At 36.9% G+C, this 20,391-nt stretch overlaps 1 protein-coding gene across 2 annotated transcripts in view; it reads left to right on the forward strand.

The window, feature by feature from the left end:
* The window catches only part of LOC145256355 (uncharacterized), a 218,071-nt gene that overhangs the window by 30,004 nt on the left and 167,676 nt on the right, over positions 1-20,391 (forward strand). Inside the window, exon 1 of one of the 2 annotated variants that reach the window (XM_080115173.1) lies at positions 18,574-18,680. The exons of the other annotated variant lie outside the window; for it this stretch is intronic. Coding sequence (XP_079971299.1) covers positions 18,620-18,680 — 61 coding nt within the window. The 5' untranslated portion in view covers positions 18,574-18,619. Of the gene's footprint in view, positions 1-18,573; positions 18,681-20,391 lie in introns of those variants that run through there. 2 annotated transcript variants of the gene reach the window in all.

Genomic DNA, 20,391 nt, shown 5'->3' on the forward strand with positions numbered 1-20,391 from the left:
TTCACAAAAAACACCAGTCTAGCTGAATCCACTGTGAAAAATTTCCCCCACTCTTTATCTGTGCCTAAATCAAAACGTGGATTCCATGAACAAAGCTTCTTTCTTAGAACTGCACGCCTGTGGAACTCTGTTCTGTCTGCCTGCTTCCCACCTGACTACAACTTGGATGTCTTAAAGTCCAACGTTAACAAATTCCTCATGAACCGCCCCATTAAGTAAACACTTTCAAATCTCCACACTAACGTACTGTACTTGCAATAACCCTTATCCCTGAGTGGCTTCCGGGCATTGTTAAGTGGTGACCACCATGTAAAAAAAAAAAAAAAAAAAAAAAATTTAATGATAGAGAAAACATTTCCAGTTATACCGTCGTAGCTGGAAATCTTGTGAAGTAGGCCTTTATGCCATACCTTATTGAAAGCCTTTGATATGTCCAGAGCAATTGCCTAGAAATTAAGCCTTAAGCCTTTGTCGAGAGATTCGCTAATTCTCTGTGATATAACTATTAGCACGTCTGCTGTAGATCTAGCAGAACAGAAGCCATATTGTGTGTCACTAAGAAGGTTATTCCTGCTGAGGTGGTTGACTATTTCTCTATTTAATATGGATTCCAGCAACTTACTCATGAGACTTATTGGTCTGTATTGATAGGGAGATGACTTATCACCTGAATTCTTAAATACAGGGCATACTGATGAGGTTTTCCAGAGTGTTGGAAAGCACTTTTCCTTAAGGCAACGTTTACACAGTTTTGTAAGTATGGGGGCAAGTTCTGGTTGGAGCTTTTTTAATACTATAATTGGAATACCGTCAGGGCCAGTTGCTTTACTGGAATCAAGGTTCTTGATTAGCTTGGTGTCTCACATACAGATATTTGTATGTTACCTAGTGTGTTGTGTGTTGTAGGAGGAAATACGGGGAGTTGATGGCCTTCGGTGCATAGGGTAGAATTTGCTGCAAAGTTCTTGGCAAATAGTTTGGCCTTGTTGGATGCTGACGAGATGACATCTGGACCATTTGTAATGGTTGGGATAGAACGCACACTTCTGTTCAGGATTCTATTTGCTATTTGCCAGAACTGGTGGGAATCAAGCCGCTGCTCAGCTACTTTGGATTTAACAGATTGAGCATATAGCTCTCTTGCATTTTTTATTACTCTTTTACAGTGGTTGCTGGCGGTCTTTAGTTGCTGCAGCTTTAGTCTTAGTGCATCTATTACGTTGGTAGCTATGGAAAAAGTGATTTCTGTGCACGATGGCAGCAGCACATTCAGGGGAGAACCATGGCTGGCTGTTAGGTTTTTATTGGAATTTTTTGGATGGTATGAATTGGTCTATGCCAACAAGTAACCATTCAGTCAGGTCTGATACTATAGAGGACACATCCTTTTTAAACATGGAATGGAGAGGTAGATCAGATATGAATGTACAGAAGCTATCCCAGTCAGCCATAGAGTATCTATATACAGTACGGTGGAGAGGTACATCTGTAGACTTATATTTCATTTTTATCTTAACTGATACAACGGAGTGGTCGGAGGATCCTAGAGGAGATAGAACGGCACATGAGCATAGCTCCGGGGAAGTGGAGAGAAAAAGGTCTAGAGGGCTTGCGTACTGACCGGTATATCGGACACACAGGTGGGCTCGCGAACAATCTGAGTGAGGTCATAGGCAATGGCAAAATCATGACAGAACCTCCCCTCATCATCAGTCTTATTGTAGTGGGTCGGCCATTCCACATTGTGGACGTTGAAGTCACCGCAAATGTAGATGTTAGCCGCCGGATGAGCAGACAGGATGTGGTCAATTTTCTCCGATATACTCTTAAAGATAGTAACTCCGCTGTTGTGGGGGCGATAGAGGGAAAATATAAATGTGGTGGTGTAAGCAAGTGCAACCCGGAAGCACATATAAGGTAGATTAGGGTCTTCTCTAGAGATATCCCTGCCACAGGGGAAGCCATCTTTAATGTAGGCACATATTCCATGCCCATGGCGATCTTGGGGGTCAGATTTAGATGTTAGAGTATCCGTTAAGAACTCATCTAGGGAGGTGGTCGGCCCTATTCCAGTTTTGCTTAGAAAAAATATGTCTGGTTTTGTCTCCTGTAATTGGGTTTCAAACTCTGGAAGGTTGGAACGTAGACCCCTGACGTTGGAGAAGGAGACATGGTAGTAGGGGTCTACGTTGGAGGATGGGGTTCTAGGTTTATTCGTGTTTTTTTTTTTTTTTTTTTTTTTTTTTAGATATTTCATGTTGAGGGTTTTGGGATTTGTGGAGAAGGTCAGCATACTTGGTTAGAGGGGAAAGTAAGAGAGAAAAGACGGGAAGATTTTTTTTTTTCTTTTTTTTGTAGCACATAAGGTGAAGCCGTAACAATTACCTACTAGTATACAGCGCTATTTCTGTATTGAATATACAATACTGATTTTGTAAGTTAAAAAAAAAAAAAAAATGGGTACCATCAGCTAGAATCGAAACCAAAACATTTAGCACTTGATTTGCGTTACCTACTGTTTTAGCTATCAACAAATAGATAGCGAGTTAAAATTAAACCACTTCAAGCTATGAATGAATTTATGCATAGACAAAAGTAATAGAAATATATCGGCAAGTTGAAATGAACATATCTTTGTATGTGTTATTCATCCATCCAAACAAGGATTTTACTCGTTATAAAGCATTCTTAGTATATAATTGCTATTCCCTAATTTCGGTGTTATGTGACCGGTAGTTTAAGAGTTTATCGGTTAAATATTTTCACTCGCACATCTATTTTATTTACGTAGAATTTAATTTTTTTTTTGCACCCCCAACCGTGAATCTAAAAATGAGAATTTTTGAGATGAGGATTATTTTTTTTTATTTGAACTATTGTTCTAATCTTGAGTTTTTTTTTTTTTTTTTTTTTTTTTTCTCATTGCCACTTAGAATTGTCTAACAGGAGACTGCAGGGAACTGAACAACGGGTTAGAACAGTCAGAAACGGAAAACGGAGTGAATTTTAAAGAGAGGTGACATGCTTTCGTTCTGTCAGCCATGACTTGGTAGAAGTACTAAATAATTTGCAATTATATTTCGAGTGTTGCAAGGACCCTTGGTGTAGTGGATAAGTTACTTGGTAAAATTTAGTTGTAAGTTGATCTCTTCTGGAGGTTAGAGGTTCAATTCTTAGTGTTGGCGAAACTCAAAATACACTGAACTATTTTGAGCTTTTTATGTCAATTTGATTCTAAAGCATGTTAAAACTGGTGTCAAGAAATAATTGTTGTTGCTAATGGTATGCACTTTGTCACCTCTGCTACTGTGTTGAGCCAAGTACTAAAACTCGTGAACAAAAGAAATGGACTTAAAAGATTTCTTGAACTGTATGACATCTAGTCATGACTTACGCATGTGCTTTTATTTTGTCTATTTATTTATTTTTTTTTATACACGCCAAACAACGTATGTTACCACTTGGACATAAGAGGCTACTATTTTGGATCCTATCAACTGGGTGCTATGTGAGATGGGCAAGAGGACTCTTCACATTACATTTAAACTTTTGCATGTCAGTCAGGGAAACAGGGAAGGAATTCTAAAACCTAGCAGTCCAAGGGAAGAAGCTATTAGTGTAAAAGTCTTTCTGGCATTTAGGGAACTCAATAGTGAAAGGGTTTATCGGTTGTGTATATATGTTGAGGGGGCACAAGTGTAACGAGTTCATCAGAACACATTCAATTAAAATTAAAATACTAGTAAAACAGGTACAAAGATACAACATTGTTGAGACAGTAGTTGGAGCTTGGTTGATGATGCTGGACATATTAAGTTGTTGCATAAGTTCCCACCATTTTTTTTTTCACAAGAAAATCGAATGTTAACAGCAAAAGTAAGTTCGTGTGGGACTCCAGCTCCAAGATTTTGTGTGAATCCCATCGGCTGAAGGTGGCGTGAAATTGTCACAAAATCACACTTCATCTTTTCACCCAATTCTCTTCATGTCTGATGGCCATCTTCCTTCAAAAGAACCTTAAGTTGGTCTTCATCTATTTTGATTCGTCTTCCGGAACGAGGAGTGTCATTAAGGTCAAAATTACAGTGTTTGAATCCGGTAAACCAATCTCAAACAGTTCTCAGCTATAGCGTTTTCTCCATATATTGCACGAATATCCTTGGTCACTTCACTTGCTTTATGACCTCGCTTAAAAGCAAAAAATTGTCGAAAATGTGATTTTTTTATTTTTATTTTTTATTTTTTTATCTAGTTGACAATCGATTTGATGATTCTGAAAAACGAGAAAAAACTATATTATTCAATTGAAATTCATTGAGATGAGTATTATTAATTTTATTTATTGCAGACTATTATCCTTATCTTTTCTTAGTTGTTTCACGACGTTTCAGCCAACTATTCCTCTCGCCTTAATCAGGTGCTAACCACGACGGATATGAACTCTGAATCTCCTAACTGCATTCACTGCAATTATTGCCTTCCGTAATTGTTGTCTCATCACGTTTTGGCCAAGTAAGCTTCGGCCGGCTTTGGGTAGGATTGAAACTGCTATCTTCAGACAATTCTTACCTGGAACCGTAGAGATTCAATGTCTCTATCAAATGCACAGTGTGTGTGTGTATATATATATATATATATATATATATATATGGTATTCATGTGGTTTTAAGTACAAGATACCAGATTGCTGTTATTTATTTATTTATTTATTTATTTATTTTTTTCAAAGAACTAGTTTTGTTGCCATTTCCAAAAGATTCAACATCTGAAAATAACTTTTTTTTTGTGCTCTTTATATTACTCTCTCCTCCACCTTACATACATTATATATATATATATATATATATATATATATATATATATATATATTATGTGTGTTACTTTGCTTTGGATATTATTAATCTCTTGCTAATCTGTCTATCCATTTTGATTCTAGTGCAATAAATCTTTATTCTGTAGAGTTGACAAGAAAGTTCTTGCAGTTTTTAGCTTTTAAAATCAGATGAACATATCTCGGCTCAACCAAAAATTTATTGATCGAAATAAGCACCATCAGAATCAACACACTTTTGCCAACGCAAAACAAATGTATTTTATGCCATTAACGTAAAAGTCTTGTGTTCTGGTGGCGATGAAGTTGGTGAAGGCGTTTTTGATATCGCTTGGGTTTTTAAAGCATTTCTCACGCAGAAAGTTGTCGAGATGCTCGAAAAAGTGGTAGTCGGTAGGTGAGAGATCTGGAGAGTATAACAGATGAGGCAGTTTTGTAGCTCAACTTGTTCAAAGTGTCTGCTGCACTTCATCCATTTGTTGACAGTACTTCACCACCGTAATGCATTAAAAAAAAACTAATGGATGAGACTAGTCACAGACCATCTAACAGTCAGCATGATCTTTTTGTGCAACTCTGGCTTTGGGAAGTGTCTTTGGAGCTTCATTGGCATCTAACTACTGAGCTGAGCATCGCCGGTTGTTGTAAAGAACCATTTTTCATTGCAAGTCCCAACCCAGTCGAGAAATGGGTCGTTCTTGTTGTGCAAAAAGGGAAGATAGCAATTTATGACGTCATTACTTTTGATTGTCGCTCAATTCGTGAGCCACTCATTTATCAAGTTTTCTGTCTTTCCAATCTCAAATAGTTAGACATCGTCCTAATTCAGAGGAAAGTTCTTGAACAGTTGTGCGTGGATTGGCTTTTACTAAAGCTCTTAATGGATCGTAGTCAACATCCGATGGCCAACCACTGTGCTCATCATCTCCAAGTCTCGTTATCGCCACAAAATTTCTTAAACACCCATTGTGCTGTGCGTTCAGTAGTGGTTTCTGGGCCAAACACTTCATTGATATCGCGAGCTGTTTCAGCAGCTTTTTGTCCTAGCTTGACTTGAAATAAGAAAAATTGTGCAAATTTGCATTTTTTCCATCTTGTATTCAACGTTCTGAAAAGACAATTGCTTTTAAACGATTGTAATTTAAACAATTAGAGCGAAAATCACTCTTTAAAATAATATATAAAGTAAAGGTATTATAATGAAAACTTGTTTGAAAATACATCATTTGAAATCAAAATTAAAAATTCTACCAGAACTTTCTTCTCAAACTAATATTAGATCACAAAAATGTTTAAAAATGAAATAAAATATTTTTTGAAGAAAAATACTTCAATTTACACAGAAAAAAATAATTTAGTGTTATGAGCGTAAAGAATATGTGCGTTTGCCCCATTCTTTTGGGAATGGGGTGGGGGCTAAGAAAATACTTTCCTGGAGCCTGTGCGAAATATGTTTTAAATTAAACGCAAATGATTAGTTTCCACTAACAAAGTTGATATGTAATGCGGTGTTATGCAGTTGCAAAGCTTTTGATTGCAACAACGAATTTAGCCCTGAAAAACTATTTTTGTTCCTCACTATCATCTGAATTTTGTTTTTATTTTTATCAGATTTTTTTTTTTTTTCATTTTTTAGAAGGGAAGTCTGGTAAAAGAGCAATCAAATTCCCTTATCGCCAGTCGCCATGATTTTTCTTGTGCGAGATCAGATGCCGACATTTTTTTTTTTTTTTCTTAAGAGATTCGTTTTATGACACAAATGGATGATAATTAGTTTTCATCCTCAACCTGACTAGCTGACTTTGATAGCCCCCAAAGCTCATCATGAAAGATGAGCCATGTAAATCATTTACCCTCAAATGGAAAGATACGACTAGGAGGACATAAGATAACTTATCAACCCCCCCCCCCTTTTTTTTTTTTAAGAAAATTTTGGTACTTTTGTTTCCCTGATATTTTTCTAGTCTGAATTCTTTCTGTTACCACAAATGTTTTTTTGCTGTCCTGTTTATTATTTATTATATCGTTTACTCTTGTGTTTATTGCTAAACGTTTCTGTTTCTAATCGTTTTTTTCTTTTTTTAAATGGGGGTCACCACTTATCAAGGCCCGAATGCCACTCAGGGATAAGGGTTATTGAGTGTACATTAATCAATGAGATAGTATTGTAGTAATCATTAGTATTGGGGGTTTTGATAGTGTCTTAAGGGGGCGTTTTGTCAGGAGTTTGTTTATGTTGGACTTGAAGACGTCCAAGTTGTAGTCAGGTGGGAAACAGGCAAGCGGCAGAGAGTTCCACTGGCGTGCAGTTCTAAGAAAGAAGCTTTGTTCATGGAATATACGTTTGGATTTAGGCACAGATAGAGAGTGGGGAAAATTATTGACAGTAGTTTCAGCCAGACGGGTGTTTCTCGTGAAAGATTGGAGAGGGGGGACGAGGGATTGGAGCTCAGACGAGCACTTGCCATGGAAATAACGATAAAACAGACAGGCTCACAATGTCTCTTCTGTGAGAGAGAGGTTGCAGGGAAGAGAAAAGGGCATCCCCCACTAAACCACTAAGTCTATTTTGTACTCTGTCAAGGCAGGATAGGCTGTTTTTAGCAGCTCCTGCCCAGATGTGGCAACAGTACTCCATCCTTGGACGTACTTGGCTTTTATAAAGATAGAGAATTGCATTAGTAGTGAGATATCTTCTGCAGCGGTAGAAGGATCCCACCATTTTCCCAGCGTCCCTGGCAACAGATTTGATGTATGTGTTCTATTTCAGAGCAGGAGTAAAGTTCAAACCCAGAAGCTTGTAAAAAACATGGAGCCTCCCCAAGATCAGAGCCATCCATTTCAATTGATGCCAGATGAGGATCAGAGCATTGATGATGTAAAGATAGAAGCTTGGTTTTGAATGCATTAAAAGTAACCAGCCACCTCTTCCCCCATTGTACCACACACTCAAGATCAGAGGAGAGAGAATTAGTGAGAACTTTGTCATTTACAGCCTTTGCTGTGTTGCCATAGATGGCCGTGTCATCAGCATAGATGTCAACGAATGATTTAAGTATGTGTTTTGGGAGATCATTGATGTAGATCAGGAAGAGAGTTGGGCCCAGGATGGACCCCTGTGGGACTCCAGCATTAATACTGTGGGCCTCTGATTTCTGCCCATCAACCACTACTCTTATGAACCTATCAGAGAGAAATGATTTAATGATTGAGAAAACATTTCCAGTAATACCGTAGCTGGAAATCTTGTGAAGTAGGTCCTTATGCCATACCTTATCGAAAGCCTTCGATATGTCAAGAGCAATTGCCCTGGAAAGGAAACCTTTGTCAAGAGATTCACTAATCCTATGTGATATAACTGTTAGCACATCTACTGTAGATCTTGCAGAGTGGAAACCATATTGCATGTCACTAAGAAGGTTGTTTCTGTTGAGGTGGTTGACTACTTCTTTATATAATATGGATTCCAACAACTTACTCATGACATACAGGAGACTTATTGGTCTGTACTGAGAGGGAGATGACTTTTCACCTGAATTCTTAAATACAGGGCATACTGACAAGGTTTTCCAGGGTGTTGAAAAGCACTTAAGGCAACGCTTAAACAGTTTTGTAAGTATGGGGGCAAGTTTTGGTTGGAGCTTTTTCAGCACTATAACTGGAATGCCGTCAGGGCCAGTTGCTTTACTGGAATCAAGGTTCTTGATTAGCTTGGCGACCTCACGCACAGATATTTGTATGTTGCCTAGCGTGTTGTCTGTTATAGGAGGAAATACAGGGAGTTAATGGTCATTGTCGCATAGGGTAGAATTAGCTGCAAAGTTCTTGGCAAATAGTTTGGCCTTGTCTGATGCTGACGAGATGACCGCAGGTCCATTGATGATAGTTGGGATAGAATGCACACTTCTGTTCAAGATCCTGTTTGCTATTTGCCAGAACTGGTGGGAACCAAGCCGCTGCTTGACAGACTGAGCATATAGCTCTCTTGTATGTTTTATTACTCTTTTACAGTGGTTGCTGGCAGTCCTGAAAGCAGCTTTAGTCTCAGTACATCTATTACGTTGGTAGCTATGGAAAAAGTGATTTTACGTTTCTTGTTTACTATTCTTTTTACGATTCTGTGGGTATGTATGCTCATATGTATGTTACGTGCAGTTCACTGTTATGTGTGTTTGTTCTTATCCTTACACCGTTTCTTGCCTTGAAAGGTCTCGAGACCTGTATGTGCAATGTAGAATGTGTACATACCTGCTTGCCTTGGCCAGCAGATGATGCCTTGGACGCTGGTGGTCTCCATCTTGTGGGGAGTGGTACTTACTGCTGCAGACAGATGCATCGATAAACAAGATGGATTTGAAGCTTCAATCTTTTATTAAAGGCAAGCCTATCATCTCGAACCCTGGTTGTCGGAGAACCGAATTTACAATCTGCATTCCTCTGCTGCCTAAACCAGTCTCTGCCCATGTGGTCGTTAACCGAAAGGCCTCGACCACGATTCCTGTGTTACCCCTAATTTCCGGTGCATTCTATCTAGGTCGTCAAAAGGTGACTTGAGTTTGACGCCTGTCAAACCCCACCTTTTCTGACCCCGCTAAATCGATGGGAAACAAAATATGCTTACATAACTTTCTATTCCTAAAACTACCTATATAGCATTTAAGCTGGGATTCCCAATACTACATTTCTAGAAAGACATCAGGGGAATACAGGAGGGACCATTTCAAGGTTGCCAACATTCTAAGTCAGTAATTTTTATGGAACGAATTGGATTCGAACTTAAGACACCCAGCTTGTCAGATTGTGTTGTCACCTCTCAATTTTTCTGAAGATGAATTATTTGTATTCTTTGAACTGCTGGTCTCATCCTTTTTCAGGTGTATCTTATTACACTCCCGGAATCTCTTCCAGATAGGATGCATGGCATAATGGATAAAGTACTTAGTAAAATTCAGTTGTAAGTTACTCACTTGGGGGTTGATGGTTCGGTCTTCAATGCAGGAGACACTCAAAATACAATTGCAAATTCTTTAGGATTTCTACCGAGTCATGGCTGATAGAACGAGAGCATGCTACTCCTGTGGATTAAATGAAGGATTCTGTTCAAAATTTTGTGCAGATTCCAGAGTTTGACAAGATGCATCTGAAGGTCTGTGGTTATAACGACCAAGATGTGAAAATGTGAAAATAACACTTAAGATGAATCTGAATATGATTAATCAATCCTCATCTCCAAAATTCAGAAATGTAACTCCATTATCAACCCCTCTCCCCCACTTTTTTTTTTTAGTTAAATTCTGCAAAATCTCTTGAAATCTGCCATTTGTATTTCAATATTAATTTTCTTTGTGTGTGTATGTATGTGTATATATATATATATATATATATATATATATATATATATATATATATATATCAGTGGCGTAGCTAGACCTTTTGCCGCCCCCCCCCGGCATTTGGGTGCCCGGAAAATTCGTCCATGGAAAATTCGCCCGTGCAAAATTCGTCCTTTTTTTATTTTTATTTTTTTTTTTTTGCTAGGTAGGAAAACTGGTCCATTATTATTAAGTTAACATTTATTCTGTAGTTGCTTAATTTTCATACCTTGCGAAAATTAGTTCTACGGTATCTAATTTTCCTAAATTCAATTAAATTAAAATTAAAATATGAAAACTGATTTTTAATATTTTTTATTCATTTGAGATTTTATCTGTTTTCCTTTTGTTTTAAGTAGATGGTGGGGGTTGCCCGGGGTGATTTTGTCCGATCCCCCAGCTAGCAATTATAAAGTTTACAAAGGAGTTATAAAAAGTATGCTACAAAAACAAACGTTTGATACTTTCAAAGTCTTAGCCTCATGAATTGGACAGTAATAACATTAATGAATTCAAACTTTCGCATCTAATGTTATTTCCTCTTTGATGTCGGTGTATATACACCCAAATATCCAACTTTCTTTTCGCACCTATTCGATAAAAATTTATGAAAATTCCCCTTTAAGTATGAATTTGTTAGCATTTTTTTCGATTTTCCCCTTTTACCATCTCAAAATGCCACCCCCATGTCGCCCCCCCCCCGACGCTCAGAAAATAGGGACACATTTTTTCTGATTCCGATACCCCCCAAAATTCCGATTTTTTACAACCTTTTTGGTATAAAATTTCATATTTTTTGTTAGCTTTTGTTTATTTTTATTTATTTATTCTACTTTCTATTTTTACTCTCTCAAAATGCCGCACCCTGACATATGCCGCTCGCAAAATAGGGACACCTTTTTGCGATTCCAATAACTACAAAAGTTCCCATTTTTTACAACCTTTTCGATATAAAATTTCAGATATTTTGTTAGCATTTTTTTCGATTTTCCCCTTTTACCATCTTAAAATGCCGCCCCCATGCCGCCCCACCTGACGCTCAGAAAATAGGGACACATTTTTTCTGATTCTGATACCCCCCAAAATTCCGATTTTTTACAACCTTTTTGGTATAAAATTTCAGATTTTTTGTTAACTTTTGTTTATTTTCATTTATTTTTTCTACTTTCTATTTTTACCCTCTAAAAATGCTGCCCCCTCAGGTGTGCCGCCCGGGGTGGCACGCCCCCCCCCCCCTAGCTACGCCAGTGATATATATATATATATATATATTGTTTGTAAAATGGTTTTTGTTTTACATGTCAACTGTTTACAAGTCATTTAATTTTGAATACAGCAATTTTTTGAAAACGTTTTGTTTCAAGTTCTTTTATATTTTCAAATATTTATTCATGGTGTTTGGTTTGATTTTCTAGAAGAAAATTGTTGCTTTTGACTTTACAGGACATGCTTGAGTTTTGCAAAGGTAGAGAAAAAAAAACCCCAATAACCAGTGTTTGGTGTAATTTTGCTCAGGAAGTCACTATCTTCTGACGGTCAGTTCTAGTAGCACAGGATTGATTAAGACCATTCTATAATCAATGTCGTATATGAGCTGAGAAAAACGATGAAGTCTTATCTATCCACTTAATGCTATGTTGTTAAATGTAAGCGTTTTGGTCTGTGGAGGCACAAGTTGTCTTGTAGTATCACTCAAAGTGGTATTATCTAGGGGAACTTTGCCCTGTCAGTCAGGCTATGAATTTGTCAATTGCAACCTCATGCAGGGAGAGGGGAGGGTAAAACCTTCCCTGAAAACGAGACCATGTGTAGCATAGTGGAAATGTATCAGCGGCAGCGAAAGATGGTTAGCTGCGAAAAAAACCCAGCAGCAGCAATAGTTGAAAAATGCACATATGCAAATTAGGAAGAGTGCGCAAGAACAAAAAAAAAAAGAACACGTACTTAAGAGCAAAACAAAATCGGCGTCAAAGAAAATGGACGTGTAAATAGCAAGGACGAGAATGGGCCAGCTGTGACCGGCATGCAGTTGGAGGAAGGAGAAATGCTACTGGTAAAATGAACATGTGGCAGCATGCGGTTGGAGGAAGGAGGAATGCTACTGGTAAAATGAACATGTGGCAGCATGCGGTTGGAGGAAGGAGAAATGCTACTGGTAAAATGAACATGTGGCAGCATGCGGTTGGAGGAAGGAGAAATGCTACTGGTAAAATGAACATGTGGCAGCACGAGACGTTTTTATGTTTTGCCGAAAGTAACAGTGATAAAGGCTTTTGTTAAAAAAACGAAAAAAATGATGCGGATTTTTATTTCTTTCCAGTTTTTTCAAGTGAAGCATGTTGCAGATCCTGGGGACTGAGCCATTTTTCTACGTCTGCTCTTATTTCGGCTAGACAATAAGCTGGAGAGACCTGATCTGATAAAATGGCTGCTCATGTGATGCCTTAGTAGCTATAAGTTCATTCATCCCTAATTGTATTATTCAATTTAATTCTTTAAAAAAAAAAAAAAATAACAAAACTTTTTTTTTTTTTTCCTGGTGGTTGAGAACAAGAATTACCAACGCCATAGCGTAATAGTCTTCTTCTCTGTCCACTCAGATGTCCGATTAAAATCACTCTAAAAAAAAAAAAAATCAAAAAGACATTTGTCGAAAATCTATGAGCACTCTTCATCTCGGAGCAACTTTTTTTTTCTCTTTCAATTTCTGCATGGCCTTTTTTTTCTGTTTCAATTTCTGTGTGGCCTTTTTTTTCTGTTTCAATTTTTGTGTGGCCTTTTTTTTCTCTTTCAATTTCTGTGTGACCTTTTTTTTCTCTTTCAATTTCTGTGTGACCTTTTTTTTCTCTTTCAATTTCTGCGTGGCCTTTTTTTTTCTCTTTCAATTTCTGCGTGCCCTTTTTTTTTCTCTTTCAATTTCTGCGTGGCCTTTTTTTTTTTCTCTTGTTCCAACCTCTTTAACTTGCAAGTTTATTTGCATGCAATATAAACTATTACACATACAACCGATTAGTTTGTGTTTACGCAAACACACTTACAGATAAATGTGTAGTTGTTGCAATATTTTTGGCATAATTTTATTTGGGATGATCAAACATTTGGACAAATATATTTATAGCTAAGGATGAAAAGAATGAACCAATAGAGTACGAGAATCGTATAAAATATACAGTAGAATCCCAAGATACAGCATTAATCCGTTCCAAGGTTGGGATCGTCAGGTGAAATTACCGTATGGTAGGGTAAGTAAAATTTTATACAGTACATATTAAAAATTAGTAACAAAATACAGTACAGTATATCATACACATGTTTATAATCAAATAACATAAATAACACCGTAAGGCGGAGCAAATACCATAACCAGGGGCCGGAAAAACATCGTATTCCACATTGTAACCTTAAAAAACGTATCCCAGGGTTCTACTGTATACTGAATTTCTGTTATAACTTTTCATTTTGTGCAAGAAAATCAATGCTAATCCTAACTGGGTTAATACTACCATTCTTTATCTGGAATTCGTTACAATTCAAAGTTTCTCTGACTTGATTGCTATTGATAATTTTTGCTTGGGACAACTACATTTTAATATTCGTAATTGGATAATTTTCTTTTATCTACAAGAGTTATTTCTTTTGTAATCAATTTAGATTTTTTTTTTTTTTAAATGAAAAAAAAAAAAAAAATGGCTCTACACAGAAGTTTGTGGATGAAGGTTTAGAGTTTTGAGTGAATATTTCCAGTCTTTTCTGGTAGATTTACTAATTCTTTCTAGACTGTAAATTACAAAAGAAAAAAAAAGTCCTCCCAAAACAAACAAGTTAATGATTATCTAATTTTTTATTGGTTGCAATGTTTGATTTCCTCAATATTTCCAGACAATGCTGGAACACAGGTCTTACTAGTAAAATTTATTTACTAAATGACTAAAAAACAAAAAACAATTGGGTTTGTTTTCTCTCTATCTATCTATCTATCTATATATATATATATATATATATATATATATATATAATTTTTTTTTTTTTTTTTTTTTTACATGGAGGTCACCACTTATCAAGGGCCACTCGGGAATAAGGGTTAAAATATTATATGTTAGTGTGTGTGTGTGTGTGTGTGTGCATCTCTCCTACAGCCCACACCACTGAACTGATCATGACCAATCTGGAATGATGATGGTCCCCCCCCCCTTAGGGATGGTACACACCATATATATATAATATATGTATATACATACACGCACACACAAAGTAGTAGCGTTTGTGTGTGTGTATGTATGTATAACTCTTCTGCAGCCCATACCACTGGACCGATCATGACCAAACCTGGCATGATGATATTCCCCCCACCGAGGGATATTACACACCACTTTTCAAGGTCAAAGGCTAAGGTTAGCTCTTCATGAACTCCCTCAGCTGGGGATGGTGCACAACAAGTTGGGGTTCATCACCATCCCGGGAGCCGGCGCCATGGCGTCAGCTAACTTTGTGAATTTGAATCAGATTACCCCCCCCCGTTCCCCCAACCAATTAAACAAATGTCAACCATTGTGTTTCTTTGTAATTGTTTCAATTTTTATGTGTAACAATATAAATGTCAACTTTGATATAATCTATTTGCTTTAAAGTTCATAATTAGATTTCAGTCACTTCAGGAGGTTGTTAAAAAATTTTAAACACCATAAGAAATAGTTGCTCTTACTACGTTCACTTACTGCAAGGGTGTCAGCAAATCGCGAGTACCTTAGCTAGTATAAAGCTAAGTCTTCTAATTAACGTGCATGTATGTGGTTAGCTTAAATCAATTCAACATGCTACGTCATGCAAATACAAAGACATTCTAAAAGTAATGCTTCCTATTTTTTATTCCGCCTGAACAGATCAGGGGATTACAAATTGCATTGTTATGACTAAATTCATACATTTGTGGCAGATATTGAAGGCGTGAGACTCTAAAAAATCAACCCCCCTGTCATGAATGTGTATCAGAAATGAAGCCGTCATTGAATTCCTGTCAAAAGTGTATTGAGAATGATGGTGACTATGAAGTACTACTTGCGTCTTTGTAGCTCTTCAACTTTTTTGAGTTAAAAAGAAACGAGAGGCTTTACTTTTGGAATGATCCTTCTATATACCTATGGACACTAAAAACTGTAAATCACCAGGGTCTGGTCGTACACGCAGCAAGAAACTACACTAACCCTAAATCCCTGTGGCACCCCTCTTACCTTCGTCTAATGTTGGATCCCTTGAAATATAATCAGACGCTTACTTGTCACTGGAACTACCGTTTTGATGCTCAGAACATGCATAACCCCAAGTCTGTGTGGCAGTACCTTTAGCCTGTTGGCTGGCCGTTTGTCGTCAGATTCTTTGGTGAATGACTGGTTGGGGCGTCGGTGCTGCAAATAACTGGATTTTCAAATCGAAGCAATTCAATAATGACTCGGGAATCTTTTTTCAAATCGAAGCAATTCAATAATGACTCGGGAATCTTTTTTCAAATTGAAGCAATTCAATAATGACTCGGGAATCTTTTTTCAAATCGAAGCAATTCGATAATGACTCGGGAATCTTTTTTCAAATCGAAGCAATTCGATAATGACTCGGGAATCTTTTTTCAAATCGAAGCAATTCGATAATGACTCGGGAATCTTTTTTCAAATCGAAGCAATTCGATAATGACTCGGGAATCTTTTTTCAAATCGAAGCAATTCGATAATGACTCGGGAATCTTTTTTCAAATCGAAGCAATTCGATAATGACTCGGGGAATCTTTTTTCAAATCGAAGCAATTCGATAATGACTCGGGGAATCTTTTTTCAAATCGAAGCAATTCGATAATGACTCGGGAATCTTTTTCAAATCGAAGCAATTCGATAATGACTCGGGGAATCTTTTTTCAAATCGAAGCAATTCGATAATGACTCGGGGAATCTTTTTTCAAATCGAAGCAATTCGATAATGACTCGGAATCTTTTTCTTATAAACGAAAAACATTATTCATAAGATATTTCAGGGTACACTTTGTGAAAATCAAAGTTAATTCTTTGCATTTTTAAAGATTTCAAGATGCAGGATTTTTTCAACTTCATTTGTTCAGACAGCTTCTCAGTTAGAGGAGGAAGAGCTTTTCAACTTAGATCTTTTGGGGAGGTTTTCTAGTCCTGGGCAAGAACCCAAAGCCAATGGTCAGAAGTTCTTCAGTTTATTTTTATCATCTACATCATTGTCCGGCACTTAAAATCAAACACGTGGTTTACTACCGATATCTTCATGGATGCCAACATTTCTTGTCGCTAATGTCAACTTTGTTGTAAAATTACTTTTTTGTCTATCAGCCATAAAAACATATTCCCGATTTTGGAGAAAAGAATGATTTCTTAAACCTCATGTCAAACACCCCACCTAGCCCTTAGTCTGTAAGCAAGGTGACTAGGTATTACCCAGCATGTGCAACAGTGTTAAGTCTTGTAATAAGTATGCATGCAAAGGCAAAATTCTTCATTGTTGTTAGTATGCAAGTGTGCGCGATATTGCTGCTGCTGCTGCTGCTGCTGAATTCTTTGGTTTTTACGCATCAACATGCGAGAATAAAGTTCTTGTATGAGAAGAAATTTTAAGCACAAGATTTTGAAAATAGTTTGATGTGAAGTCGAGGATGAAATTATGCTTGCTTGTGTCCATCAGAACTTTTTCAAACATTAAGATTTTTTGTGTGCCTTGCTCTGATTGGCTAAAAATAAGCTCCAGGAATGCTCATTTTATTACACAACTTATTGTCGAGTTAAGATGTCCACTAACGTTAACAACAACAACACTAGTAACCAACTTGGATGTGTTCAAGTCCAATGTTAACAAATTCCTAATGAACCGCCCCCTTAATTAAACACTTCATCAAATCTCCACACTAACGTAATGTACTTGCAATAACCCTTATCCCTGAGTGGCTTCCGGGCCTTGATAAGTGGTGATCACTGTGTAAAAAAACAAACAAAAAAAAACAATAAAAACTAACGTTAGCAACAACAACACTAGTAACCAACGTTGCAAAGTCTGAGGTTTAGCGAGGTGTCTGTGAAATGTTTTAATTTATATTATTTGGATTCTTTGGATTAGTGTTCTCATCTTGAATGTTATTTTCAAAACTTTTCGGTCGATGCAACCTCAGACCTTCTTTGGGTATATCTTGTCGAACTTGGGCAATCTGCATGGTATCTCGAATGGATCTCTTTATTTAATCCGTGTGGCTAACATGCTCTCACTCCATTATGTTAAGTCCTGAGTAATTTTGCAATTGTATTTTTAGAGTTGAGGATTGAATGTTCAACCTGCAGAACAGTGTAACTTGCAACAATTTTACCAAGTGCTTTATCTGTGAAGCCCCGGGTTCTTGTAGAAACAAAATCTCTTAATCTTCAAATAATCAGGTCTGAATATTGACGGTGTTTTATGTTTTGAAATCCTACGAATCTTGATCCATCAGCCTTTAAACCTAACTTCACAACCGTGTTGGTAGCAGTACTGACAAATTAGAGGTTCATATTAATTGGATGCTTCGGACTACTGTTCGCATGTCGAGTGTTATTTTCGCAATGTTTCGTTCGGTGTAACCTCAACCCTTTTCAGGCGTATCTACTATATCATGGGGGTCTTGGATATGACCTTAAACTATATCCGATGGTGAGGCTTCAGCTTGCGGACTTTGGGGAGTGTGGAGCCACCCTTTAATTGCCATTACTCCCAGGTCCACCCTGACCCGGAGTGGTAGTACCTGTTAGGGTCCCAACTATGGGTTAAATAGAAACCGTCTTGAAAAAAAAAAATTTCTTAAAAATCACTGGATTCGGCATTAAATAACCTGAAAAGGGTTGATATGCCGTAAAACAAAAACCACCAATCAACTATATCCTTGGTCCACAAGCACCTGTGGCATAATAAAGTACTTGGTAAAATTCAGTTGTAAACTTGCACTTTTCTCAAGGTTGAAGGTTCAATTCTCAGTGCGGGTGTACTCGGTACAATAGCGAAGGACTTTTACCTGGTCATGGCTGACTGAACAAGCTAACCGAGTGGATTCAAAAGTTCTATTTAAAATTCTGTGCTGATTAGTTCAACAGAAAGATTCTTGACCTCAACAAGATACACTTGAAGAAGGTCGGAGGTTACATCAACCGAAACATTGTTAAAATAACACTAAAGATGAGAACGGTAGTTTGAATAATCCAAATAATACCAATTATGAATACTCATCTCAAAACTTCACAAACGTAATAAGTTCGAAGTTGTTGTTATAAAGTTGGATTTTTTTTTTTTTTTTTTTTTTTGTGACACTTAATCGGGGAATTTGACTATAACATCTGTTTCCTGCTTTTGTGGCATTCCGTCAGCCGCTTTCCTCCTGTGCTGACCTGCCATGAAAGTAAACGCCACAATCAGCGGTAAATCTGAGGAAATATTCTCGGTTAGAATTAAAGGTAAGTTGGATTCTTTTAATTCAGGGTCAGTGTAATATATTTGTGGTTCTGTGTCTTCTTGATCTGGAGATTCTTTTTATTTTTAATGTAATACCAGTCAAATTTTAATGTGAAGTTTTTTTGTTGAGCCATTTTTCCATTTCCTAATTTTAATGCATATACGGCATAATCACGGTGACACACCGATTCTCGTTAGATCACCGAAGTTGAGCGACGTTGAATCTTGTCACTACTAAATAAACGACCATTTTGGTGATATTGGGTATGTGTTCTGGAGAGGGCTTGGCACCGCCAGACTACTCTTGCCCTAGACATTCGGCATGAAATTATGCAGGGCCCCCATTATACTAAGAGGGTTAAGGGATTCGGCTGTCATCATCCAACCTTCTCTAAAAGTTTTATTAGAAACATGTAAGAATGATCATAGATTTTAAGAAATCCGTTTCCAGCTTTTTTTTTTTTACTTTGTCTGCATTTTTTTTATTTTATTTTATTTTTTTTTCTTTAAATATTTGAACATTTCATCATGTTTGCCCGAATACTTTCGTTGTAAGATGTATCTATAGTTCGCTAACCCTTTCTGTTCATTCTACTTTTTTCGGAAACTACTGATCCGATCACACTGAAATTGTGTGTGGACATTTACGATAAGGTGCAGCGAACTAAGTCTTATGGTATCTATTCGATGTACTGTTAAGGATTAATAGGGATTAGTATTTAATGCAAAAATGAACACAAATGTAACTATATTTAACCATCAATTTGGCATAAAGCATTCATTCTAAACCAACTGTATTCCAAACTAGCAACCCTAATCTCAAAATTTTGAAACAAAACATAAAAATAACTTTGATAATTACATTAAACTATGTAAGAAATTGTTTATGAATTTTCTTAACACAAAAATCTTTTGTAATTTGGGATGAATTTTTTTTTTTTTTTTTGTTTTGCTTTGCAAATTTTTTTTAAGAATTTCTTTTTTGCATAAACAAGTAGAATAAATACCCCCTCACACACACACGAATTCAAACAATTCAGCCTGTCTTTTCCTAATATATATATGTGTGTGTGTGTGTGTGTGTGTGTGGCACTGTGGCAGTGGCAATCTTAAAAGGCTTACTTAGACAAACAAACCTTCATTGAAATACGTGGACGAGGTTGATGAAATCAGATAATTCACTCAAAATGTGATTTGTTAAAAACAAGCTTATTATCATGAAGACATTTCTTTTCACGTTAGGACATTACGAAATTCTTTACAGGAGTCTTCCCTCCCCCCCCTCTTAATTTTCTCTCCCCCCCCCCTCTCTTTTGTTCCTCTTTTTTCTCATTTCTCCCCTCCCCCCCAATTTCCTCCGTTCTTTCTTGTTTATGAATTTAATCTTTCAGAACCAACTGACTATTTGCTATTAGAACGTTTCCTTCTCAAATCTGTGAGAAGCTTCCATCTTTTCAGGTTTTAAATTTCTTTAAACTAGAAAGCACTGTTGTAGCAACTCCCACTCCTTCTCCCTACTGAAGCCAGCAATATTAGTATCGGTGCCCGGTGTTGCTCGTGTCCACATGAAATTCCGTTTGGACACACCTGCTATACTAAGAATATTGAGCACTTTTTCATTATGTCAATTCAGCATAAATTACTAACAAAGCACTCAAAACTATTGGTTAAGATCAAAGTGTCATGTCTGTTTTGATAGTACACATTTTTTTT

This window comes from Euprymna scolopes, chromosome 32 (genome assembly GCF_053919585.1).
Source record: "Euprymna scolopes isolate OS-2025 chromosome 32, ASM5391958v1, whole genome shotgun sequence".
Lineage (NCBI taxonomy): Eukaryota > Metazoa > Mollusca > Cephalopoda > Sepiida > Sepiolidae > Euprymna > Euprymna scolopes.